This window comes from Aspergillus brasiliensis (genome assembly GCF_001889945.1).
Source record: "Aspergillus brasiliensis CBS 101740 unplaced genomic scaffold ASPBRscaffold_3, whole genome shotgun sequence".
In the NCBI taxonomy this organism is placed as follows: domain Eukaryota; kingdom Fungi; phylum Ascomycota; class Eurotiomycetes; order Eurotiales; family Aspergillaceae; genus Aspergillus; species Aspergillus brasiliensis.
In genome coordinates, this window is record NW_027137444.1 from 1,091,980 (window position 1) to 1,118,551 (window position 26,572).

At 49.5% G+C, this 26,572-nt stretch overlaps 8 protein-coding genes across 8 annotated transcripts; 4 read left to right on the forward strand and 4 right to left on the reverse strand.

Moving 5' to 3' along the window:
• Positions 1–760: 760 nt before the first annotated feature.
• ASPBRDRAFT_119764 (intradiol ring-cleavage dioxygenase) lies at positions 761–1,876 on the reverse strand (the record flags this gene model as incomplete). The annotated part of the gene is made up of 1 exon (XM_067617285.1): positions 761–1,876. One exon carries the CDS (start codon positions 1,874–1,876, stop codon positions 761–763), a length of 1,116 nt encoding a protein of 371 aa, XP_067481747.1.
• Positions 1,877–2,010: 134 nt separating this feature from the next.
• ASPBRDRAFT_451389 (uncharacterized protein) lies at positions 2,011–2,655 on the forward strand. Its single transcript, XM_067625336.1, has 2 exons — positions 2,011–2,145; positions 2,233–2,655. Coding segments are annotated over exons 1-2 (360 nt in total). The 5' UTR covers positions 2,011–2,144; the 3' UTR covers positions 2,592–2,655.
• Positions 2,656–4,214: 1,559 nt separating this feature from the next.
• ASPBRDRAFT_193222 (uncharacterized protein) lies at positions 4,215–5,109 on the forward strand (the record flags this gene model as incomplete). Its single annotated transcript, XM_067620585.1, has 2 exons — positions 4,215–4,547; positions 4,612–5,109. The coding sequence occupies 2 exons, from the start codon at positions 4,215–4,217 to the stop codon at positions 5,107–5,109; spliced, it is 831 nt and encodes a 276-aa protein (XP_067481749.1).
• Positions 5,110–5,239: 130 nt separating this feature from the next.
• Positions 5,240–6,424, reverse strand: ASPBRDRAFT_193223 (short chain dehydrogenase family protein; the record flags this gene model as incomplete). The annotated part of the gene is made up of 5 exons (XM_067620586.1): positions 5,240–5,482; positions 5,541–5,615; positions 5,668–5,765; positions 5,818–6,252; positions 6,325–6,424. The coding sequence occupies 5 exons, from the start codon at positions 6,422–6,424 to the stop codon at positions 5,240–5,242; spliced, it is 951 nt and encodes a 316-aa protein (XP_067481750.1).
• Positions 6,425–6,908: 484 nt separating this feature from the next.
• swc5 (putative Swr1p complex component (Swc5)) lies at positions 6,909–8,038 on the forward strand (the record flags this gene model as incomplete). Its single annotated transcript, XM_067622393.1, has 2 exons — positions 6,909–7,267; positions 7,336–8,038. The coding sequence occupies 2 exons, from the start codon at positions 6,909–6,911 to the stop codon at positions 8,036–8,038; spliced, it is 1,062 nt and encodes a 353-aa protein (XP_067481751.1).
• A 5,451-nt stretch (positions 8,039–13,489) lies between these two features.
• Positions 13,490–14,494, reverse strand: ASPBRDRAFT_193225 (T2 family ribonuclease; the record flags this gene model as incomplete). Its single annotated transcript, XM_067620587.1, has 5 exons — positions 13,490–13,572; positions 13,623–13,818; positions 13,866–13,981; positions 14,030–14,214; positions 14,265–14,494. 5 exons carry the CDS (start codon positions 14,492–14,494, stop codon positions 13,490–13,492), a joined length of 810 nt encoding a protein of 269 aa, XP_067481752.1.
• A 1,515-nt stretch (positions 14,495–16,009) lies between these two features.
• Positions 16,010–16,522, forward strand: ASPBRDRAFT_193226 (GNAT family N-acetyltransferase; the record flags this gene model as incomplete). The annotated part of the gene is made up of 1 exon (XM_067620588.1): positions 16,010–16,522. The coding sequence occupies one exon, from the start codon at positions 16,010–16,012 to the stop codon at positions 16,520–16,522; it is 513 nt and encodes a 170-aa protein (XP_067481753.1).
• Positions 16,523–21,102: 4,580 nt separating this feature from the next.
• brlA (C2H2 type transcription factor BrlA) lies at positions 21,103–25,518 on the reverse strand (the record flags this gene model as incomplete). The annotated part of the gene is made up of 3 exons (XM_067620589.1): positions 21,103–22,439; positions 25,278–25,403; positions 25,470–25,518. 3 exons carry the CDS (start codon positions 25,516–25,518, stop codon positions 21,103–21,105), a joined length of 1,512 nt encoding a protein of 503 aa, XP_067481754.1.
• Positions 25,519–26,572: the final 1,054 nt, after the last annotated feature.

Sequence of the window (26,572 nt, forward strand, 5' to 3'; positions counted from 1 at the left end):
AATTGGGTCTGAAGATGCGAGGAAACAGCATGAACCGATATACTGATTCCAATTCCACTCAATGGATGTATAGCAATAACTGGGGGAAAAATAACTACGTACAAGAAATTCCCATGGGCCGGTTTTTCCCCGCCAATTTTTTGTCGCGGGGGAATTTGGGATCCATGACCGCCTTGATTGTGATTGGTCGAGGTGGGGGGTGGGCATGTGATGTCACGCGGCTGCTTAACTTCCTGGCTCTTACTAGTCCTCTTCGGTAAGATGTTTACTCAGGAGTCTTCTGCATCGTTTGTTCTGAGACATTCGGGATGTGGAGGGTGTATCGGAAATATACAGGCGGTCTTTAAGATGGTTTTGTTTCATGGACTAATGGACAGCTTTCGCACTTGAGACCTGGGTGTTTTGAAGACTACGATCCAGTTGGATACTAACGCCATATAGCAACGGATCCTTGAGAGATATTACTGTCCAGCCTACCGTCACATGAGAATGGTCTTGGTGATGCGGATGAACTGAATCTACATTCTATTTACGTTTACTAGTTTTACTCACTTCCTAGGACTACAATTTGATCGTCTACTTACGGCCAATAGCAAAAGCTGCGGGATTGTGAAAAACCAGCGCATAAATCAGATTCAAACGAGTGCTATCATTCTTGACATTGAAGTTTCCATCAAACAACACACATAATTGCATCCAATACCTCACCGCATCTTACTGTCACCGTTTGTGATACCCTTACGACATAGCTACTTGGCACTTAGAACTGGCCACCGGTAGGTTGACTACCACCGGGCTGACCACCACTAGGCTGGCTGCCACCAGACTGACCGCCGCCGGGAGAGGAAGAGTCGTCATCAACCGCAACACCACCGCTGGAGGTGTAGATGAAGCTGTAGTTGGGGTCATAGGTGGCAGACACATTGACAGCAATAGTCACCCATCCGAAGAGACCATCGTCCAAGCTGTCTCCAAGATACACGTAGTTGAGGACTGGGTCGGAGTCGGAATTTTCAGTCTCATCGGAGAAGACACGGTCCTCTGCGTTAGTGGTGAGCGTGACGGTGTTGGTGTTGTATGGGTAAGTAGCTTCCACGTCATCGATGAGATCTTGGTCCCAGAAGAGCTGACCAATATGGGCAACAGTGCCGCCGGTGATGGTGTTGTTGTCAAGCACCGTGACATCCAGGTGGGCGACCATGTGATGATGGGTCGTGCGGCCGGAGTAGTGGCCCGGGAAGAGAGACTCGAAGGTGACCACACCGTCAGAGTCAGTCTTCTGGATACCACGGAGGAAGGTGGTGTTCAAGTTTGAAGAGTCATCGGTGTTTCCGTTGCCATTCGCGACAAGGCCGGAATAGACACCGGTGGCATTGCAGTTCCAGATATCCCAGTAGAGGTCGGTGATTGGCTCGCAGGTCTCAACGTTGATAAATTGGCCTTCAATCACCACAGGAACACCTGACTGGTCTTCGCGGACGTCTGACCGGATGTACTCGCCAGGGACATAGTAGGGCCCTGTCTCACCCTCAGGGTTGAGAATACAGGTGCTGGTATTGGCAAAGATTTCGCTGGCGGAGGAGTCGGGTGTGATATCAGACCCGGTCACAAGGTGAGACTTGTTGAGGACCGAATCAGTATCCCGCGCAGCAAGGCGCCTCCGGTGGAGGTCCACCAAGGCTCTACGGCGAGCCTCGGCACGGGCATTGAGACCACTGCGCTCGAACTTGGAAGCACAATTCTCCAAGCCACGACGCATGTTGGCTTTAAAGTCCAGGAGGTCAGAGTTGGCGCGCTTCTCCTGGTGGCCGGGATGAGCAGTGGCAAGGACTGCGCATCCCACGGCGGCCAATTTGATAACACTTTGGACATGCATCTTCAGATAGCTCAAAAACGAAGTTCAATTCGACAAGGAAAAGGTGATACCCCAGGAGATGGAAGATAGAGAGGCTTTTGAGAGACTGCTTTCTGCTGGATGTTTCTCTCAGATGCCTCGTGGATGACGGGCCCTTTATATGCTGCTTCCTCCATCATGAGCTTCGATATCAAGGTGCGCATTGCCGCTGGATTGTGCAGTCTATACCCATCTGGGCGCGGACCCCGGAGTATGTTCCCTTGCCGAAGCGATACCAATCCCAAAGACAAGTAAGTAACTGTCGTCAGCAGTGGACAGAAGCAGTGACGAGAGTGTACTGATCCCTGCCTTCTCTATCCAATGTTGCCGGTTGGAAGTGAGCGAAAGGCGTGCTCGAGTGATGAATCTACTTGCTAGGAAGAAGGATGACGAATCCCTCCCACCGGCCAAGACCACCGGCCGCGGGGACGCTGCGATGAAGCTCGCCCGCCAAGACTGCCTAATGATGTCCCTCCAGAGGCCAACACCCCGGACGCCGCGTGTCATTACTATCCAGAAGCCACTGATTGGCTTGGCTCTGAGGAAAACTGCGATGATCTGCACATCAGGGCTCAATATTTTCCCGGTATCAATCAGCACAATTATGATTCGCGATATTTTGGTGGCTGTGGCTCGTGGTCCCGGCCTAGGCGTGTTGAGTACCTACGGAGCAATACCCGTAGCCTTGGCAAAATGAGGCCTGTCTACAGCCCTAGTTCCAGTCTGGTCGTGAGTCGCGCTGTCTGGCAGGAATTTCGGGCCCCGAGGACCCCATGATCCCTGTGCAATGATCCCGCTGCCCACTCTCAGAGAAGTCTGCGTGTTTCAATTATATGGTGGCTTGTGGGGATCCCATATGAGTTTTCCACAGAGACCTGGAGGATACCTCGAAATTGCTTGTTCTCGGCTGATCGGCTTCATCTGGCCGTAGGCTGAAAATCGAGAGGAGACATGTGCTGGGCGACTATGCCGAAGGAAGATTGCAGTGCTGATTGCCCGCCTAGCCAAGACCTGCGCAATTAAGCTCCGCCTTGGAACGACCGTAGACGTGATTGTAGGTGGATGGAATATGAAGACTAGGGCCCAGTCATGGTCTGGGTACAGGCCCCGTGCCACTGCTCTTCGTCCTACTTCTGGGTGGTGATCGACACCTGAATGGTGGGCATCATCTCTGAGGCAAATGGCGTCTGATTGATTCTTTCGATTGCGGATGCTCTCTAGTGATGGAAATTCTACAAGCTGCATACCGGTGGGAGTTGGAGAAACAGACCATGCGGAGAATATCCTATTAGGGCAGTCTTTAGAGCGGAGTCTAGACTTACAACAGACCAGCAAATGCGGAGAACTTGCAAAGCAACATCTGCGCATGAGTAACTTGGATGATTTTGACCCTGTTATACGCTTGAGCCTGGGTATTGAGACGTGCGCGCTCTATGAGAGATCACGGCATAGCAGTAGCCCCGCAAGGCATGCGCTTCCAGAGAGTAAATTGCTCCCACGGATCTCTCTGGCATTGGTGGAATCTTTGCAGCCACAGGATGCAGTGACAGCTAAGACCCTTTGGCCTGTAGTACTTTGCTGTTCGACCTCCCCATACTAGAAGTGCTGCAGGCCCCAACTTTCTGTCCATCATCGAAGATGGAACGAAAGACGGGAATGGTACCATTGACAGGACCGAGCAGTTAGCATCCCTATCAGCCGATGTCTCCTTTTTAATCCATGATGTTCGACACAAATGAGTGGCGTTTCGAACTGGGCTTATTCACACCAATAGGACTCGAAGCGACAGATGTGTCACACAGAAGCCGAGTGCCTTTGTTCAAGTTCACGTCGTCCATTCGCGCTGCTTGTTGCACCGACCTCTTTTAAGCGCCGAAGGGGACAAGGCTGCATCAAGTCAGTTTTGAAGGAATCCTGCGTCTTCGCGCTCATGCAGGAGACAGCAAATAGGCGCGCCGCATTTCCCTTGGGCGGCTAATAGGCTTTCATGGCTGAAGGGCTCTCGTGAGGATGTCTCATCTATTGGCGCTTTGTGCGAGACCTTTCTTATTTTTGGCAGCTGAAGAACACTGCAGATGTTAAGATGGGCGATTCATTGCTTGCATAAGTAGTTGACGTCTGCAGGTTTTCAAGGTCTTTTTATCCTGTCAACATCTGCCTTCTTTGTGTCCTATAGCTTCATTTCATTCCTTCTACACTTAGTACATTCCCTCTTTCAATCCAACCTCTTTATAGCCTTCTGGCAAGGCTACTTTGTCTCTGAATACCTCCACATCCCACCAATCCATCCATCAAAAGATCAACGATAAAAAGATACATCATGGACCGCAGCCTCTCCTCCCAAACCACCATAACCACCACCATAACCTCAACCGCCTCCATCGAAGAAGAATCCAAATTCCTCACCCGCACCCAACAGCTCCGACACACGCGCCTCGCCCTCGCCATCCTCACCTTTTTGACTTCTATCCCAACCATCGCCTGCGAAGCCATCGCCCTCCACCACTACCGCCAAACCTCCCCTTACGCACGAGTCTGGCTCAACCTGTGGCCTCTGAACCTGGACTTAAGACCTACCATCGCCCTGCTCGCCTGTGGCTGCGTGATCGCATTCCAGAATCTACTTTATATCGTCACTGCTGTTGTTCCTTCTGTGCGCATTCCCCCTTCTACTTCTATCAAGAATTTCAGCAGACTAATATTAATAAATCTTACAGCCCCGTCCCCACATCCGCCTCCTCAACCTCCTCGCCGCCGCAACAGCCCTCTCAGGCTTCATCGCCGCGCTGGTGGGCCTCATATTCGTGATCTACCAGCCTGGCGCGAAGCACCCGAGCGGATTCAGTGAAATGGAGACGCTACATTCGTGGACGTGTAAGTGGGGGGTTGTGAGGGATGATGAGTATAGCAGTGGGAGTGGGAATGGGACTGTTAGTGCTAGTTCTGCTTATAGTAACTCTACCGGGAGCGATATTACAGCACCGGTGCATTTCAAGCGGGATTGTGAGGTCACTAAGGCTGCGTTTGTTTTGCTTTGTGTCTTGCTTGGGTTGGAGGTTGTTATGGGGGGTGTGGTTGCGTTGGGGGTTTGGGTTGAGAGGAAGGTTGGTGGGTTGAGGGGGAAGATGGGATTGAGTTTGGAGGATATTGGGGGAGGGATCAAAGGGGAGAGTAAGGTTTCTGTGGGGAGGGTGGAGAGGTATCCTGGGACTTGAGGTGGGTTCCTTGGTTGGAGTTTATGATGATATGGGGTGGGTGGGTTGTTGGGTGGTGTGTAATGTAGGTAGGTAGGTAAATTGATATAATCTTGATATGGTATGAGATATTTAGTGTACGGCTAAAGGCTTACAGCTTCGCTGTTTTACTACTGTCCATCCGCACTCCCTCATCGTCCTGCTCTGGAACTTCTAGCACAGGCATCTCCTTCGGCATCATGCGTCTTGGATTGCTCCCGGGGATAACGGAGTATTTGGAGAAATCTGTCACTCCGCAATAGTCACGCAGGAAGTCCTCGTCGAGAGCTAGGAGTCCGTTCACGGTATGTGCTGGGGTGTTCAAGATCCCGAGGATTGCATCGGAGAAGATCGTCTACATTGTATCGGTTAGTATGTATATCAAGGAACGGATATACAGGCTAGGAACGTACCGGCTTCCTCAAATCAGCCTTTCGCGAATCGCCGTTATTCGCAGGGTTCATCTCGGTTGCTGCACTTTCAACAGCCTATCATTTGACCGTTAGCCAGTCACCACTCCAAACATAACAGTCAACATACCGTAGCAGGCCAGATACTAGTAATAGCCATATCCGACTTTCCCTCTCTCACCCAATCCATAGCCAAGCCACGAGTAAGCACACTCATCCCGACCTTACCTGGGTATTGTCAGCACTAAGCAGAACCCTATTCCCTATGCTGAAGACTCACCCATAGCATAAGCTGTCTTCCCCCTGAAAAACCTCGAGTAAATCGGCGGTGAAACCACCACAATCCTTCCCTTCCACCCATTCTTCTCAAACACCGGCAACGCCGCCATAATCGTCGCATACAGCCCCTCCGGATTGACCTGCTGCATCAGCTGGAACCTCTTGAGAGGCGTATTCGCAACGGACGACCACCATATCGCACCCGAATTGTAAACCAGCACGTCCAGCCGACCACCGCTAATGCGTACCGTCTCGTTCACCAGGTTCTCAATCTGGGCGGGGTCGCGCACGTCGACTTGGATGGGGTGGGCTGTGCCGCCGGCGAGGGTGATTTCGCGGGCGACAGTGTGGATGGTGGATGCGGGGGAGTTGGGGTCTGGTGGGAAGGATGTTGAGGCGGTCTTTGGGGGAGTAGTAGATTTGGCGGCTATGATTACTGTATAGAAGCAGTCATTGTCAGTGAGGAACTGTGATAGCCATGGATATGGGAAGATATTGTAAGGCATACCGGTGTATCCGTTCTTCGCGAGATCGATGGCGATCTGGCGACCAATGCCTCGGGAGGCGCCAACTACCAGGGCGACGGGGTTAGGAGATCGAGTAGCCATAATGTCAGTCAACCAGACAGATCAAACTTTCTGTATCATAAATGATAATTGTATCTCAACTAGCATATCGGCGCCATGGGTTGATATAGACGTTCGGCTTCGGTCATCCTCGGTAGATGGAGTGATTAGTAGTCTTCTTGCCGAGCGCGCGGCTCGGCCCGTTGACAGAGGGTTCAGTATGGAGATGAGGGGTTCATGGGGCAGCTTATGCTCTGCTCTTCATCGAAGGCATAATTGATCTAGACATACAGTATGAGTAAGTGTTTGTCGTTGAATTGCTGATGGTGTTGTAGATGGGCCTCCAGAGGTTCTCCTTATCGCAGCAACCTCGGCGTTATCACTCCGCATCTCGCTCCGATTGGCTGTAGTCATTACATAATCAAGTATCGCATCCCCACCGCCCTGGCAGAATCTCGCGTCGTTCACAGCGTTTCACTTTTCCATGTCCAGCAACAGACATAATACCTCACAGTTGTCTATCAAAATGCCACCAGATATGGCCTCTCCCTCTGCTGAAATTGACTTGGATGATGACCAGTATGACTCCGCCGAAGACGAGGATTTCCAGCTCGACGCAGCCCAAGATGACGCGGACTCGGGCATGTCCGATTCCGACGAAGAGGAGGCCGCTGACGAGTCAGCGTCCAAGCGACGGAAGAAGGATAACAAGGATGCTCAAGGAGCTGGCGATGATGACGAACTGGCTTCTGGAGATGAGGCGATGATCCAGAAGGCAAAGAACAAGAAGAGGAAGAAAGGGCATGAGGACGTGGATGTGGATCTTGATGACGAGGAAGGAGGAACGGGAGGTTTCGTGCGGACGCGCGCGATGAAGATGCGAATGTATGTCATTTGTGCAATTTTTTGACGGCCTACTAGAGTTTGTGTTTACTGATATGCTATTGTTGCAGTGGAGAAGAGCGCAAACCCCTCGCGAAGATCGACGGCGCTACGGTTGACGTGGATGCATTATGGGCGAAGATGAACGCTCAAGACTCGGGAATAGATGCTTCTTCAGCGCAGGATGAGAGCAAAGATGCTACGCCTGCGACTGGCCAGATCGACGGAGAAGCGGCAGGTGGCGATGATGCGACTCCCTCCGCACAGGAACCCCAGACGAACTATACCGAAGAAATGGTGAAGATCAAGCGCACATACAAGTTTGCAGGAGAGATGATTACGGAAGAGAAGATTGTGCCGAAGGATTCAGCAGAGGCTAGGCTGTTCCTGGCGGGCGAGAAGGACGCGGAGACCGTCACTGCTGCAGATGTGGATAACGCTGCGAACGCCAAAGACGCCCTCAAACTGCGCAGACCGCTTCGACGACCCTCCCGCTTCGACCCGAATCCGACCGGCTTGATCAAGAAGAGCTGGGAGAAACAGCCCGTTACAGAGGCGACGGCCGGTCAAGAGAACGCCAAGGGGCCGAAGATCAACACGGTCGAGAAGTCGCGTCTGGACTGGGCTGCGTACGTGGACCAGGCTGGAATCAAGGACGAGCTCAATGTGCACAGCAAAGCGAAAGAGGGGTTCCTGGGTCGCATGGATTTCTTGGACCGCGTGGGGGCGAAGATAGACGAGGAGAGGAGAAATGCTCGTCTGAAGGGGCTTTGAATTGCCTTCGGTTTCAGATACCTTTCTCCTTCGTTTTCGAACTCGCCTCTCGGCTCTCGCCAACCCCTTACAAGAATTTCTTCCCATGCAGGTGTGGAGCAATGCCAGCATCGTCAGCATGAATCCATTGTCCCCAGGCCTCGACTTCCAACTGGGCACGTTTCTCAGTCTGCAAGCCGGGCTGGCTACATGCCTCAAACAGCACGGGAGACCATCCGGTGTATTGACTATCATCCATAGCTGGAGGTAGTGCAGGACACGTGCCCACGGCTTGATCCACCGGGCCTAACTCATCTCCGCACTACGCGGTTCGCTTACGCGGAGATGCTGCTGGTTGGATGGATGAATATTACCTATGCATTGCACTAGCAGGGCTGGCGTAAGTGCCAGCTAGGGCGACATTATGACTTATGACATGTGAAATTGTGGAGATGTACGATATTATTAGAGTGGAGGCAGTTACTTGTGAATCAATAGAGTGATATTGGTTGCACACGCTGTATAGCTTGCTACATAGTACATTATAAGCAACTATTCTACCCAATAAAGATCTTAAAGAAGAAGGTGAAACAGCTCAGAAGACCTTCCCCAAGTGGAGCTTGAAATAACAAAGCCTCGCAACTGTTGATCAACCGCCGCACCAGTCCAGCGAATAGGGCCCCCATAATAGACATTTTTGGGTCTTTTTTATCATCTTTCTGAAAAGCTTATTGCTTTAAAAGGGTGCAAACAGCCCAGAATAGTCAGCCACGATTTTTATGCGGAGTAATTTATGCGGAGTAAGAGCAACATAGCCATTGACGTGCCAATCTTCACCGTCGCTGGCTGAATAAGCTGCAATCATAACAGATTCCACGTATCTGTGACTTTGTATCAAGGAACTCTACTATATAGGATATAATCAGCATCATGTAATCACACGGCTTCTTTCTGGGATTTTCTCTCGAGTCTTGTATGTTCTTTGTAGTTCGTCCCTCCAATGCACAATGGCATACTGAGGTTAGTGCTGCACTGTTTTTGGCATTCTTTCTTTAGAAGCAAGTTAAAACGATTGCCTTTTGTTTCTGCAATAGGACCTAATCACGCAAGTGTTTCAGCATGAATTTCTCATCTCCTCGAGCTCCTCACCGTCGCCTAGCTGATCATCTTTGCCCAGGTAGCATATGAGCTTATGACCACAGTACGTGTAGTGACCGGGTCGTTGGGGACCCCTGCCTGGAACCTCTCGGAAGATGTGGACAAGCATGACAATCGTCTTACCCAACCCGCACTTGTCTGCGAGAATCCCAGGGTCACATTTCCATAGCTCCCCTGATGTTTGTCATGGACGTGGTACGCACGGCTTGCGCCCTAATCTCTCGCCCGGGGCTGGCTTATTGCAGATGCTGTGTCTCAATAAGTCTTGACTTCAGCCAGTGCACTTTTTAATGCTGCAATTGCAAACGTGATAATCCCTGGCGGGTCTCAAAGAGTGTATAGCTTGTTGCAGTGGTGTGTATCTTAAAGCGCACTTCCACCGCTTGGCTTGTTTATCTATGATGGACTGTGCATCTGTACCAGGACGTTTTTGAGTACCCACTACTGCTGTCAGGGAGTGGGATGTGGTTTTCATTATCGAAGACAGATGTGTCGACTTTCCTCAGCGCCACTTGCTTCTGACTGATAGCTTTCATTCGCTCTTTGTCCTTCTTTGGAGCTGGAGTCCAATAATAATGTAGACTGTCCCCCTGTTAGTTAGAAACACACAAGTGTCCTCAGATTGTATTTAAGTCTCTCACTGGCGGCTGAAAGAACACAACTGTCTTAACTTGACTCTCTAGGCAGAAGAGCTAGTCCAGCAAGCAAAAGGATGTGGTTTTCATAATCGAAGACAGATGTGTCGACTTTCCTAAGCTAGCTTCTGACTGATACCTTTCATTCGCTCTTTGTCCTCTTTGGGGCTGGGGTCAACAATTATGTGTACTGCCCCCCTGCTAGTAGAAACACGCACGTGTCCTAGTATTGCATTTGAGTCTCTCGCTGGCGGCTGAAAGAACACAACCGTCTTGACTTGACTCTCTAGGCAAAAGAGATAGCCCAGCAAGGAAAAGACGGCAAGTCATTGCGTTATACTTGCCGTCTTGAAACTCCTGGAGAAAGGGTATCGCGGCTTTTTAATGCCGATATTCTTCCATCTCATGGAGATTGGAAAACATTCCTGGGGAATATACCACCCCGGCGGTTGAAATTCCCACTTCTCACATTGGGAAGGAAATATGCCATATAGTAGTTGATTTCCCACTTGCTCTTGTCCACATGTCGTCTGCTGTAGATTCCCGATTGTTGTCCCCGAATGTTGTGTTATATTATCAGGATTCGTGGTATCTGTAGATGCGAGGCTTAATCGTCCACCATAGAATGGGATTTCTTCCTATGTACCTGTTAATATCATCGTTGCCAGGTTCTCAACATGATCTTCAATCCCCGATTTGGGGCTAGACGTGATATTAGTAGACCGTTCTCCTGATGCTTGCATGGGCAACGACAAGCCGGTTAAAGAAGCGACAAGTTGGCGTAGCTCAGCATCACGTTCACATCTGCTGTGTTTGAACGCACGATCGTCTGGGGATGTAGTGGAAGGAGTATACGCAGATAGTCTTGCGTTCATTTCAAAGCGGCTCTGAGCAAAGACAGCCAAAATAAGGGCAGGGGCGGATCTGAATGTATGTATGGGATCTTATCTAGATCTCAGGATGTTAGGTAGTGGTGAGTTATCCATTTATGGGGATTCTATCTCATTAGTTCGACTGGCCAAACAACAATCCCGGCTCGTCCCACCAGAATGAGGAATCTTCTGCCTCGCACAGATACCGATAATTTGATGATAGAGTCAGCCATGTATTCCACATAAGTTAAACCCCATCACTGCACGGTCCATGATCTCTCGAAAACGGGCTTTTCATTAAAGGGGTGTGACGTGCCAATCTCGAGTATCTTCAATGTGTTATTGGAAACAATGCCCATTCGACCACTTTACCAGACAGATTGATGTCTTCCACGGTGACGCTCTTTTTCAGGTCTTCTTTAAGCCTCCCAGGCCGATTCGCGAAAAGTGTTTATTGGCGTGAGCTGCGAGCAAAAGCACATGGGGGACCATTTCTGCCATGACCATTCTCGTCAGTAACTATTGCCATGTTAATTGCATGATAACATGGTTTCTTCAAGTCTGCAAAAGGAAACACTTCCTGTGGTATTATTTGCAGTGCTGCCCTGCTAATAGTAGCGATGTGTGACCGTACAGGACTCGCATGGTATGTTTTCTTGGTGAAGACATACCACGAGGTTGTCCTCTGAATTTTAGGAGATAACTATGTCAGGGTTCATTAGTAGCCCCTATCATGCTCCGGTTAGAAGGAGTGGTCAGAAGCAGTCAATGTTCTGTGCCGCGACCCATGAATGTCTTTTGGCAGAGAGAAACCTGCTTCAACATATCCTGAACTGCCACTGAAGATTCCTCTAGCGAGATCAAGTTGACCTGAGCCTTAAAGATTGCTGGATACTTCCAGGCTGCTCTTTTCTCGTACTCCACCTAGAACAATCAGGTATCTGGCTGGTAATGTTCCTCCAAGCATTGGGTAATGGTATGGCAGGATAATATTTTATATCAGCCAGTGAAGCAAATCATGATTCGAACCAGCATAACGCAAACCAGGCTCTATCTCGTTGTATCCGGAGTGCGTGTCCCAAGAGAGATACTGTATTGCACAGTAGGATAGCGCGGATTTGTTCAAATAGCCATGTTCAGAATTAAATTCCAGAGTCTAGTAGCTTTGTGTATAATGGGACCCCATATACTAAGCTGCCTGTGCGAGTAAGTAGCTCTCAAGATGGGCATAGTCCAACACGGTTCAGCTGGCTCTACCCTTGGTGGTTCATCTATTGCCTTTGGCAACTGCTGACTTCGCAGTGTCATAGGCATAGTGGATTGTTGTAACCGCTTTCTTACCTAGATAATTCAATTCCATGTTCGATTTGCGAGGCAGGCAGTACTGCAAGTGGAGAGGAAGACAGAGTTTATCAAACAGACTTCCAGTACCTTATGCCTGGGGGGTAAGGGCGGAGAGCGACATATGCTTGGGATAGTTAAGTCGTTTAGCAAGAGTGCCATGGTCTTGTTTCACTCATTCGATCAGGCATCTATCATACCACTATGGGCCTGAGGTCGTTGAGTCGACTCTTCAATATTTTTCAGTGATTTTCCAGTCAAACCGGACACTCTGGAACCGATGGATAGATCGTGACTATTTTGCTGTCGTTGTGAAATGCCTTCGAAGAGCTCTGCCATACCCCCGACTCCACTCAAGTTGACTATCCTGGATAGAACGAAGACCATCCACTGGTTATCATGTTTCACAATATTCCAGAGATCCTCGAGAAAGCTAACAGCAGCACCAGTCTCTGTTCGTTCACTCATTCCCGAATATGGATTTGTTTGACCTGTCGGCAAGGAACAATCCACGAAAACTCATTTGATCTCTTCGGGCTGTTTGATCATCTGGAAAGCTGCATCACTTCTTTCCGGGAACGCTCAGACTGGTGAGTACCTGAGCTCAATAGGCTTCAATGCCTTAATAAGAGGTCCTTGGACGATTTTGACTAGTTCATCCAAAGTGGGACAGGCATACCCATTATCAGTAATCAGATTGTCAAAACCTTGATAGTTATCTTCCTCATCGCATCATATCCACAAGATGCCATTTTGGAAGGGGCAGACTAGCAGTGCTCGATTGTTACAACTCTCTTACTTCGTTGTTAATCCTAGCAGCGATGTAACATTTCTTTTCATACTCGTCAAGCCTCTTCAGCTAAGTAGCAGACTGTTGGCTGGCGCACGATTGTCCATGGTCTTCCCAGGCGCGGTCTGTCAAATATCCTCCGGATGTAGGATGGTCTTATCGATATTGTAGTCAGCCGGATGCAGGTAATATGCCTTGGTAGGACAGCACAGGAGTGGATCTAGGTATCTTGGTTGGGTAATTAATATAAGTATGAGTATAAGTGCTTACTCATATGACTATAATCTTGTCGAGCTAGATGGAATATTTGCTAATCAAAGCGTATATCCGTCTTCTGTATAGTGGGAGAGGAGCTGGGTGGATTAGGAAGAGGAAGAAGTTGGATGGGAAACCATGAGCCTTTATATATGGCTATTTCCTACAGGGAATGTAAAGGAACAGGGAATCGCGCAATTCCTTTGGTGATAGCATTCATCTGAAAGCATTGAAGTTGATAACCGTCAATATACATGAAACGAGTGGTTGCGGCGAATGATCTGCTAAGGAATCATTCCCCAGCAGACTACCCTCTGCTATACGCCATAATTTCACAATTCACAACTTTTCATATTCACACCCCAGCAGCACACTTCACCCTCTGGAGTGAAGATGATAGACCCAATCGAATAGCTCAAGTCTAGTTCTTGTTGCTCCTCTTGCGGCTGGAGCTGGACTTGGGCGGGTACTTGATGCCAGAGTCTTTGCAGTTGGAGTCCTCAACTAGTAGTATGATTAGTTGATGTCGTATAGTCCGATTGTAGGTGACTTACGTCTCTCAGAAGCAACGTAGGTGCCGCCGATGGCGCTGCCCTTGACGTTGAAGTAGTAGTACAGCTGGGACAGAGCACCGTCCTCGCACCCGACGTACGGAGGGTATCCATCGTGGATCGCGGCAAGAGCATCCTCAATGTCGCTCAGCTCGTAGGTGGCATCCTCGGAGGGAGTAATTCCGGCGTCGGAGAGAGCCTGCTGCTGTCAATATCTATATAAAGAGCAAGGAATTGTTTGCATACGCTGTAGGAATCCAAGGTCTTGAAGAGGTCAACGACCTGCTGGAAGAAGTCACCCACTTCCTCCTGAGCGTAGTAGTCGGTGTAGCAGCTGGGCTCGATGGTGTTGATGCAGGTTCCTAAAAAGGTCAATACGCCCTTCTATCTATCAATGCGATGACGCATACCGTGCTTGTTCCACTCATGCTCCCAGAAGCTCTCATCCTCATCAGCGCCCTCGTAGTCGGGCCAGTATTCCTTCATGTAGGACAGGAGCTCGGTGCGATTCTGCGCTTCGAGGATGGAGGTGATGTTGCTGTACTCGCGAGAGTCATCGCAGTACTCCTGGTACGAGCCATCGCAGTTATCGGGCCTGTAGCGACCATTAGTGGTGTTAGGCAATTGCGGTGTGGTCACTCCTACCAGAGTCCGTGGATGGTCCAGGAGTCGGTCGGGCCATCGGAAGGATCGTAGTCCCAGAATTGGGTCTGGAGAAGGGAGCCTCCAGGAGAATTGAAGCAGCAGGAAGCTTCGTTGTCGGTCTGACAGCTCAGAGGGCTGTCGGAGGAGCAAGTGTCAATGGTAGCCAGCACACCAGAGCTGAGCTGCATTGCGCCCAGGGCGAGCAAGCCCACAGAAGGAATAAAAGACATTATGCGTGATAACCGACCGTTATTTCGTGCAGGAGAGAACTCAATGGTTGAAAAGCAATTGAAAAGCGGGTGCAATTGACCCAATTTATACCTCAATAGCGTGTAGCTGGCGTGGCCCATATACTCCGTGCTGGGTTGTCCGACTAGCAACCAGGCCACCGCATATGGGTAGCGGGGAAAGCTGCCACCAAAAATTGTAGATAGCACATGCCCTGATAAGGACGAGCTGATTTGCCGAAATCGATCAGGAAGGCAGCCTTAGGAGAGCGGAGGACGCCGTGAGGACCCGCACCTCCGCTGACGATGAGGTGCGGAATTGGCCAATTGACCGGTGTAGCGGTGGTCTGCAGTCAATCTGGAGGATGAGCCGTCGGGGCGCCATCGGAGGTTAGGCCTGAAGAGTGGGTAGAGCGAGCAGACCAGCCAAATTAACCAAGAGCGAAGCCATCGACTCTCAAGTTGCGTATCGATAGGTTGCACTTGTTCTTGCTTTTGAGCTGAGGATTGTTTTGATTCGCTCCGAGCAAAGTGATCTGCAGGCCCGGATAATGGATTAATTTCAGGAACCGGGCTCTCCGTCAGCAATGGACGAATGACAGTGCCAGAGCCAGTGTTGGCTGATGTTAAGGACCAGGATCAAAGCAACCAGGTCATGAAGAGAAAGCAGATGAAGGAAGAACAGGAAAGAATGTCCGACCTTTTCCTGCAGCAGTCTACTCCGTAATATCCGACACAAGCCCGGCTGGTGTAAAAGGGGTGGACGGTATAGAGCAGTGATGCTTGTGTCGATCGTGTCACCAGTCATTTCAGAAGTCTTCTAGGGAGAAGTGCCAAGAGATAGCATTCAATCCGATAACCTCATATTGATTAGACGCCGATATTGTTGGAAGGCGAAGGATGGGTTTGCTCATGCTATTTGGTTAGTCTAACGACGCACTAATGGCTTGACAAGATAACGAGGAATGCGTGTTCTTCATCATGGACTGCGTTCCTCACGACTGCCAGTCTCATACTAAGCACAAGCACTTCAAGATGAGCAATTTTCAACCTAGATATCGGATGTTGAGGTCGATGAACAATGAACGACAAAAGAAGAGGAGAGATATACCGGCAAGCAAAGCCGACTTATTGCCTGAGGCATCAACACCTTCCCGATTAGGTCAATATCGCGCCCTTTTCCCGATCGGGATTGACATCCAGGATATGACTGAGTCAAGAGACGAGAATTTATACCAGCGTTCTTCTTCGAAGCGCCTTTAGCATAGCCCGTGAAGTACTTATACACACGTTACATACTACGTGAAACCCTATCAAACTCTACAGCCAGCCAGCTCAGAGGAAGAGGAAGAGCGGATTGAAAGAAAACCACTCGTATACTCCAATACTCCATCACTCCACCCCGCAAAATCCTGCCGACCATCCCTCAAAAGTCAAAGATATCTACAGATATCTAACTATCTACGCCTACACCAATACCAAAAGAACCCAACCAACAAAAACATCACGATCAAAAAGATGGCTACAGAATACTACATAATTCCCGCCACAACCCCCTCCCACCTCACCGCCGCCCGCACCCTCTTTACAGCCTACGCAACATGGCTCAACATCGACCTCACCTTCCAAAACTTCCAAGCCGAGCTCTCCTCTCTGCCGGGGAAATACAGTCCCCAGCAAGGCGGTGACCTTCTGCTCGCATACAGTGCAGACTCCTCTTCCTCTCCGCTAGGCTGCATAGCTCTCCGTCCACTTCCCTCCAAGGAAAATGAGCAGCCCCTCTGCGAAGTAAAGCGACTATATGTTGCTCCGGAGGCGCGGAAGATGGGACTCGGTCGAGCCCTGGTGAGTGCGATTGTGGCCAGGGCGAGGGAACTGGGGTATCGGGGGATGAGACTGGATACGTTGAAGAGTATGGAAGGGCCGATTCGGCTGTATCGGAGTCTGGGGTTTGTGGAGATTGGACCGTATTATGAGACGCCGTTGGTGGAGGAGACGGTGTTTTTGGGGTTGGATTTGGATTTAAATTAGGGATTGGAATTGGAATTGGTATTGGAGGTTGGGGAGGGGGGTAACTACTACTAACTAATTAGCAAAGTTTACTAGGAGTTTACTGTGAGGATGTATATAGGTAACTAGTAGTTAGTGGAAGGTTGGTGTTTCTTGTATCTTCGCGTTGTCTGGTTAGATGGAGTGGGAAAGGGGCTGGGATATTGAATAGATATTCTTTTTATTTGGTGAGGTAGAGCAAGGTTATGTGTATATAAATTCAATTATTAAATATTAAATATAACAAACAATAAACATGTCTCTATAACTCAGACTGTTGAGCTTGATATTTTTTGGAATTGACACTCATCGCAGATGATCTGCATCATGCCAAAAGAAGGAAGTCATCATAGTTAAAAGAGACAATGTGAGCAGAAAGAAAAAAGTAGCCTAATCATTTCCAAGTTTTCTCAAAAGCTTGCCCATAACCAAGCTTGTAGGCCATGCGCCTTCCAAGAATTCCTCCTCGCATAACATAGACGGTTGTAAAGTTAGCCGCAGATTATCAGGTCCCAAGCCTGTTCAAGAACATTATCTTCCAAGGCATTTTGGGTTGCCAGCCACCTCAAAATGTTGAGGAACGGCATCTGCATGAGGAAGAAAAGAGAAACGGTGAAGATTTTTGCTGGTGGGGAGTATTTATGTGATGATGTTATGTAAGCAGGATGTGGCTGGTCCGTGTATTGATTAGTAAATTTACTTGTGCATTCATAGTTGTGCCGTTGAGACCACGAAGTATACAAGGTCAGAGCCGAGAAGTAGTTGAAGGACCAAAGTCAAGCAATAGCTCAAGCTACCATCTCAACAATCAAATAGCGCTTACTCTGGAATATCCTGCCTCTCAGCTGAAAATGACACACGTAACCTGGCATAGTGTGGCGGAGCATACTGTACAAGGCCCCAAGGTCTGTGCCCAGTGTGTACAACCAAGGCCAGCAGCCCCATGCGGTTTCGAACATGGAAAATTTTCCGCGGAAACAATTTCCTTATTGTCATCCTAAGGAGATAGATTCATGCAGGCACTGATCAATAGGAGCAATCCACATGTGATATCACATACAGACAATAGTGTAACCGTTTCAGTGGGTGTCAAAAGTTTATTTTCGGTCATTCTGGAAAAAGTAGGGAATGAGACGATCCCGGGATCCCAGTTGGTGCGTGGCTGCGTGCCGGGGTTGCACATACTCTGAATGCCATTGTGTAAATTTAGACTTGTCGTGCTGGGCGCGCCTGTGAAGCTGAACGGTCGGACATGCAGGCTTGCGAGACTTGACTATGCTTGATTCAGAAGCCCGGTGAAAGATTCAGGCGATCGGCTTGTAGGTGTTGTAGCACCCACCGACCTGATCACACAATAGATACGTGGTAGTAACCGGAAGTATTATGCTTACTTAGTTTTACCGATGGTCAAGCAAGATCTGTAGTTCGCGAGTGTCTGCTTGCATTGCATTAGTGGCATCGGAACTGCCGTCCGCTGTGCTGTTCCAACAGGTAATCCAAGGCTGGGTGGTCATTCGCAGCTCGATTCCACTCTATAGAGTTGGGGCAGATTAAGGTGGTATTTGACGGTAGTAGTTAACATGCACTGCTACGTCGAGGTGGTCTTCCCGGTCGTATTGCTCTGCGCGTGCCTGGGCGAGAGCACGTTGGATAGAAGACATGGCGTTTGAGGCTGAACTTTCTCGTGCACATAGAGCTGGCATTTGTGGGAGATGTTTGATCTGCGGATTTTCGAAAGAAAAATGAGGCGCACTGCAAAATCAATGCATGGAATGAAAGGGAGGAGGTGGAAGGTAACGCTGCCAGACAGCATTCATGCCGAAATAAGGCTAGATGCGTGCTTTCTTTGGTACTTCAGGGCAGCGATCTAGACTGTGAAGTAGTATAGATCCTCATTCTGCGCCGATACTCCGAGAAGCAAACAGTCGAGAGACGTGTTCACATTCCAGATGTACTCTGGAAGGTCAGTGCGGAGGTAAAACTTACCGCTGCTGGCGATCGTGCTTAACCAGCGAGACAATCGGCTGTCGGGAAATGGCAGGCTGCAAAAACAGACTCCCAAGCATGACTACCGTAGGTTGGCCAATGAAGCTACATATCGTTGATCTGATGGATCCCTGTACGAGAATACATTGGCTAGCAGGAATGTAGTATAAGCGCTCAACTGGCCATGCAGCGTGAGGCGGTCTAGTTCATGCTGCATATCACCACCAGCACTCTTGATACCCGCACATGGAAACCAAACCGTCAGCTTCTCATTGCAAAAGGGCCAGACAGGCGTCCAAGTACATGCCTGTGGAAACCGCACATCTAGTCGAGTGTCCGCGTGTGGTGCAGGAGCTACGCAGAGAGTAGCTAGCAAGCCAGCCAACCTCGTCTCGCGTTCTGTGAGACAGGTTCTCGACTTAGTCTGTACTACCTCGGAGTCAAAAGTCTGTGAGACCCAGTGCGTCTCAGGCCCACTGAACACCAAGTGTAAGATCAGTTGGGTAGGGGAGGAATCGGAGCCGATCCACAGGATTCGTGCGACCTATCTACCTCTGGGAACAAGGTGTCCTTTGCATGAGAGGCTGCTGATTTGAACGAATGCCACTGCAATGTTAATCTTAGCCAACAGCTGAACACTAGAAGCCGAAAGCTTTAAGATCATCCCGCCTGATGAGACAATGGTCTGATTTGGAGTCTTGAAGCAGCCGGGGGAGGTAACTAACAGAAGATCCAATGTGGACATACGTACTTGCAAGATCGGCAGCCTAATGATGTTATCGTGTGACGGGGTATGGGCATTCATTTCCTCTGCATGTATGTAGGAGTAGGGGAGAGAGCTCGAGACAGAACGGGGGAAGCCGTCGATGAGCGGTGAGCCTCATTGAGTTATCCGAGAGGTATTACTGGCAACCAACTAATTACCTCAGTACTGAGTAGAAGACTGACTAGAGAATAGTAGACGAGAATAAGTCATTCCACGGGAAGAGCGGAATGGCGATAGAGAGCAACCAACTACTACGGAGTACCGGGACAGACTCACGGGCTTCTCTCGTAACCATTCACGGGACCTGGCATGTGGAGAATTTATTGTTCCTAGAGCCATGGGCTTAGGTGGCATCCCGGTTGCCGGAATTCCCAGTGGAGAGCGATGCGCTACTACAGAGTACATACAGTCAGTTAGTGAGAACTTAGTCGACGACTGACTACTCAGTTGAGCACCTCAGCTGCAGCTTCAAGTTCGTGTGGCATGAGGAACCCCCCCGTTTGTTAGTCGATAGATCGTACTAACTGAGATAGATAGAACCCGAGGAAGCGTCAGCCATGATCATCCATGGATACTACTGACAGAGCGGTAGGAATGCCGCCAATAGGGACAATGCCAGTCCCCTGGAATGTGGGACTGAGTGGGGAGGGGAAAGAAGATCGACGGGGGAGAAAAAGAAGAGACGAAGAGCTAATGCATGTATGTACCTACTTTAGTCTCTCTTCCAGCCCGTCTGGCTGACTTGAGATACATCCATCCGCTTCGTCCAGGACCACCACCACCACCAACCAGAGGAGGGTTCACCAATCTCTCCACCCCCACTGCTACCAGAACTGTCAGTCCGTGCGAGTAGGCAAACACCACCTTCTAATTACAGTAAAAGAAAGAAAGTAACTGAAGTAAGTACATACTTAAAAGTAGCCGTTGAGTCAGTAGTAGGGACCAACTAGGACTGGTCCATCCATCCTTTCCCGCGCCCCATCCCCAACCCATGGAAGAGGAGAGGCGGGCAGTCCGGGAGGGTGTGATACGTTCCAGCTCCATCGCACTGCTGGATCTCCCAAAGCCACGCTAGGCCTCGTAGCACCATCTATCTTCCCTCCGTAAACCTGACCCATCAGATACCCGACAAAACTAGGTCGCTGGGAAAAGACCAGACACCAGACGGCGGCAACCCCCCATCAGGCCCAACAGAAGACTAGTCCGCGGCTTCCTTGTTTCTTCTTTTCCAAGTTCCCGGTTTTCCAGAATGGTTTAAGGTCATGCAATTGTTTGGATTCTTATTACTTGTTAGGTATCTCGTATAGTGTTCAGTAGCGGATGAGACCAATCAGATTGAAAAGAACGCAGTCAGGTCACTCCCATCGTGTACAACCCATTTCCCGTCCATGCCGTTTTAGCCTATCCATCTCAAACTCATTATTATCCAATGGTAGGTTTTTCGTTTCTGAGAAGAAAAAAATGAATGAAAAAGAAAAAGAAAAAGAAAAAGAAAATTGAAATAAGGAAAAGACGAATAAGGGAGCCTCTCCATAGCATAAGAAAAATTTTGGGCCCAGATGGGTGGGGAAAATAAAGATCATAAAAAAGGAAAACACAAAGGAAAGGTATGCAACATTCGAATCAACAAAGGAAATCGTCCGGTGTATATAGCCAGAAATATGTTTTACAAACAACGCCGTGAAGCGCCGACCGGGGTCTGTCGGGCCCTCTGTCTGTGCCCATCTAATGACCCAAAAAGGGAATGGGCAACGCAGGTGCCCAAGGGTATCAATGTTTCCGTCCTTCGCGTATTAAACTCTATATCCGCTCACTCCAACCACGCCTCTTCGTTCGTTTCACGAGCGTCGGCCATAAGGTCTTGGGACTTGGAGACTGGTCGCCCATCAGCGGTCAATTGCCCGCGGTATTCCGGGTTATAGTATGGGCTGTCTTCGTCCAGCGTCGCGACATAGCGATTACGGCCGCCGCGCTTGCTGTGGGTCTTTGTGTAGTGCGCGTTGAGGTTGTCACTCCGTGAGAAAGCCCGTTCGCAGCCCGGAACCCAGCATACATGCGGCTTCTCCTTGGAGTGGCTCTTCATGTGTCGCTTCAGATGCTCTTGCCTCTTGAAGCGACCCTTGCAACCAGGCTCCTTGCACTTGAATTGGACTTGCTTGATGATGGACGGCAAGTTTTCCAGACTCAGGCTCTGCTTAGACGACTGCTTCCGGGCAACTTTTCTCGAAGACTGGCGTTCAACCCGGCCAAGACCGTCGCGGTAAACAGGCGATTGGTTGAAGTCATCCAGGTAGTCCATGCCGCCCGAGAGGCGGCTCATGGGAGTATCAGTCCCAGAAGTAGTTCCCAAAGAGCAAGAGCGCACTGGAGTGGCCGGGCTGTGCGTCTTGAAGGTATTGAGTGAGCCCGAAAATTCCGAGTATGACGGCGGGGGTGTGACTGGGGCGACCTGCGACGGGGCAATAGTTTGCGGGGCAATTGAATCGGCCGGCGGGCCCATCCAAGGTATCACATTACCCATGGACATGGAGTTAGGGACCCTTTCAGGCTGATGGAAAATCGATCGCGACAGACAGGGGTTGGTCGCAGATTCGGGCAGGTAGGGTGCCGGGTGCTGTCGATAGTGGTTACGGCCCATAGTGGGATACTGAGGCATTGTCTGAGGGTATGGGAGTCCAGGGACGCCGTGTTCATAGGCTTTCTGCGCCTCTTGTGGGATCCAGAAATGTTCAACATTCTCATCATATCCGGACAGAAAGTCGGTCATTGGCATCCGCTCTTGTGCCTCCATCTGGCCAAAGGACATTCCCATGCTGTCGTTTGACGTCATGCTGGCCAGTCGAAAGGCACTACGCATCGGGGTTGATCCGGTGTGCCTTTCATAGCCTTGTCCAGGGTAAGAGCCCCCTTCGTGCCAGGTGGGCGAAGCGAGAGAGCCTTGGCTGTACACACTTGTTGGAGTAGGGGTGGGTGATTCCATGGGCGAGAAGCTGGAAGCCATGGAGGGGCACTCGTTGGAACCCAGGGAGGTACAGTCGACTTCGATGGTCAGGCGGTCGGACATGTTACCCTGGGATCTCATATCTTCGGTGTCTTCAATGAGAAGATCCTTTCGAGACTGTGTGGGAGGAACTTCGACTCTTCCACCTGTGCAGGGTACAGTTTAGTGACTGTGGGTTTTGGAATGAATGTACTAAGTAAGAAAACGGTGCAGGTGCAACAACTTCCAACTTGTGAAGGGGGATGAGATTAAAGAGAGTTTAGGAAGGGTGGTATGCGGGTGTACAAGATGATGTATGACACAAGGAGGGTGCAGTGTATTATTAGTATATGAGGGAATGTGGCAAGGCGCAACGGCGGCGATATACAAGTGAGAGACGGTGGAGTAATGCGGGTGCTGCGAGGGACCAGTGATGACAAGTGAGAGGCACTGAGGGACCGTGAAGGTAAGAATGCGAACGACAGATGGGTGATGTAGCAGACCACGGAGGAAAAGAATGAAGGGAAAGTCGCCTCTGCGGAGGGGAAGCAAGTTCAAAAGAGAGAAAGAGAGTATGTGAGAGAGAGAGAAAAAGAAAGGATGGGAAGTGTGAAGTTGGAAGTCGAGGTTGGGGAATGGAGGAGGGACGGAGGCCGTGAAATAAACAAATCTCCCGGCCATATATCAGGGAAGGCAGGAAAGGGTCGATCGCACTTACAACCAGAAGCCATTACCTAGCAGTTCCCCAAAAGAGAGGGCGAGCAAAGGACCGAGTCAAGCAACGAAAAAGCGAGAGGCGCGTCGCGTTCCTTTGGTGGTCTACGCAAGGCCAGGAATGTAGACTATAGAGTTCCTAGAGTAACCACGGCGAATCCCCGTTGGGTAAGAAGAGGGAGGGGAGGGTCGATTGTTCCGGGATGGAGAGTTCTGGTTGGACTGGGACCTCGAAGAAAGCGTTTCCTAGGAGGCGCGACTGTCTCTGGATTAAAAGATAAGACACGGTGCCTTGTGTGGTTCGTTGTTGGATGTAGTATGGCTCGAGAAGGGAGAGGAGGGAGGGCGTGTCTGTGGTTCGAGATCAAGGCGATGGCGATGAATGGGGGCAATCGATAAGCCGCCCTGCGACGCGGTCTGCTCGGTTTTGTCTTTCTGTCTTTCCCAAGGTGGAGGCACTGGAACAATGAAAAGAGAGAGAAAGGATGTCTCAGTTGCAGCAGAGGGATGTAGTTATAGGAAAGGCAGGCTGGTCCAGCAAGGGGATCTGGATACAATTGGGTGGAGGACGCAAGTAGGAAGGAAGGATGTCTTAGGATTATTAGATGGGAAAAGCGTAACTTGGTCTAATATTGCACTGAGCTGGGAGGGGATTTTCCAAGGCTGAAGCTTTTCCTGGCGGGGTGTTTGCAGGGGAGATTCTGGGGAGTCCGTGGGAGGTTAAATGTTAAATCCCATTCTGGTGAGTCTATCGTCGATTTGCTGTTTCGGGCGAAGTAGCAGGGCCCGGAGGGTGTGAGAGGAACCTTTTTCCCAGCTCAGTGTTTTATTTTATTTTATTCGATTTTCTTCTGTTTTATTTTGTTTTATTTTTTTTTTTTTTTAATTCTCTCCCAATTTCATCCCTCACCTCCAGTCATTTTCTTTTCGTCGATTTTCTTTTTATTCTTTTGTACTTACTTCTTCTGCTTCTTCTTCCTCTTCTTCTTCTTAATCTCCTGGAATTTACGGTTTATTTTTATTTTTCCCATTCCTGCATCTGGGGCTATATTTATTTTTATTCTCTGATTATTTCCAAGTCTTTTTCCTTCTTTCAACCCACTAACGTCGATCTACCTCAAAGGATAACCCACCTTATTGATCGCCTCGGATTTTTTATTCAGATTCCTTGTTCTTTCTTATCATTTAGGATTATTGCTTGGAAAGTGAGCAAGTACTAACTACTAACGGAGAAGACCAGCTCAGTAGGTGTCCCAAAGTTATCACCAATACACCCAATGTTCTTTCCTACTAGTTTCAAGCAAGTGGTAGACATGATTCCACTCTACTACTACTACTGCCTATTGAGCAAATTGGAATTCATTGGCCCCTTTCTTTCCTGATCAAGTGAGTAGATGGAGTCTTATCCTCCGCTCTACGAAATCCCTTCCAACGCATCAAATTGGAATTATAGTCCAAAGGAGTTTTTCGTTTTCTTCTTCCGAAAGATTGAACTACGAAATTCAAGAAAAGAACGGTAATACTAATAGAAGTACTAAGGGCATACTCAACCTGTCCTACCACCTTTCCAGGAGAGGAGAAGGAGGCGTAAGAGTAGTTCTTAGTTTCTACTACTACTATTACTACTACTACCTACCTGCGTTGATTACCACCAAATGCAACACGCCAATCAGTTCATTAGTCTTTTTTGGGTCCCAGACCTGTGCCTGGCAAGGTAGTAGGATATCCACAGCGTCACTTTCTTTTCCCCCAACCAGAAAAAGGAAAAAGGAATGAATGCATGAGACGCAGATGGGGGAGAACCACCGATGGAATGTTCGAATGTCAGCGCACAGCGAAACATCACCGGGGCCAGACGGGCCATGGGGGATTAACTAAACCTTAACGCGGATCATGGAATTGGATCATCATCATAATCATCAGGTCGTCCAGATTCTCGGGATCTTCCCCGGGCAGAAGAACCCACCGCGAAACTTACTTGCCAGCTGCTGGCTCGGGATGGCTGCAAGTAGGCTATCGAAAGTAAAACACCGGCAGATACCAGGTCATTTCATCTTTTCCCCATTCCTCCTCCAGCGTCGTCGTCGTACGACCGATTCCTTCGGGGGGGTGGTCTGTCCCACGGTCATCGCACCGCAAAGACCCTGTATGATCGGCGTCGCTGGACCTCCATGTGGAGCGACTGGAGGTTTCGCTTCGGCAATGAAACATGTACACATACTAATTTCCATACATGATTATGCAACAGAAAAAATAAAAAATAAAGAAAAGAAATGAAGCGGGAAACTAACCAATGCAACGATCTGGTAGGCTGGAAGCTGGTAAAACAAACCCACCACCGCCGTCATTCACAACATCATCAACAACATCATCATCGTCACCAACATCACCACCACCACCATCACTAACTACGAATACTACACGAAACATTAGCGATGCTACCTTCTTTTCCATTCTCATTTCTTCGTGGATCTACACCATACCAGCCCTACTAGTATCAATGGGCATGTACGGGGCACGGCTCAGGTGCATTTCTTACGCCACAGGTTCCATAACTTTCAACGATCGCCTTTTGGTTTCAACGCCACCGTCTAGGCCATCTTTGGCCAGTGCACTGTTAGAGCCCGGTAGCTGATAATCGCACATCTACACTAACTCAAAGGCCCTTTGGCCATCATCAGAAAACGTTCAGTCCGTCGAAATTAATGGCTCCACCTCAACCGAGATCTGTTGAACTTTGTCCGAAGAGGGCAACACGTACGACAATAGTCTCCATCAATTTACGGGCGTTTCAGAGAACCAAGAGGAAGGTAAATCGAAGAAACACGACTGGGAAAAAGGGAAGAGCCAGCTAGCGAACTGAGAGGAACCAATACCGATACTATTCTTACGATTATCGTATGCAAACCCCTACGCAGGAGCAACGTAGTCTGGGGCTTCCAGAGATAACTGTCCGTTGGGTCAGGTACTGCCCGCGCGGGAGTTCCCACCGTGGGGGGGTTTTCTTTGATGGTCCCATGGTCCGAATCAACCGAGCCAGCGTCGGCTGCTCTAAAGGGTTGATTTATGCCCAGAGCACAATTCAGTGGTATTTACCGTCTGCTAGACCCTGGTCTGTGCAAACCCGGACTGAACTGCAGACGAGACCTGATCTCCTACGGTATTCGACTGCAGACTGCTAGACAGGCCGTATCCCCATTCCAAACCCGGCCAGAGTTGAATACCACGTAAGAATGGCGACTTACCAGTTGACCACGCACTAGACAAGGTGATTGCCACGAAAAAATAGCCGATCAAACATGGCTTCCATACCTCGGGGAAGTAGTGTGGGATCCGAAGTGACAGGACTAAGGATCCGAGCAAAATAATGGGAAGGAAGAGATTCCTTGTACCAAGACCACCACTGAGCTGGTGATCTGTAGGTAGTATAGGTGAGTCTCTCTCATCACGGGTCTAGTACTGCTGTGTTGGCCCGTAGATTACATCCATTCAAGTCCCATGTCTACCGACTGCTTCGTACTACCTCAATGCGGGCCACCTGCGGACGACCACTACAAAACTAGAGAAGCATAACCCACACAACAGA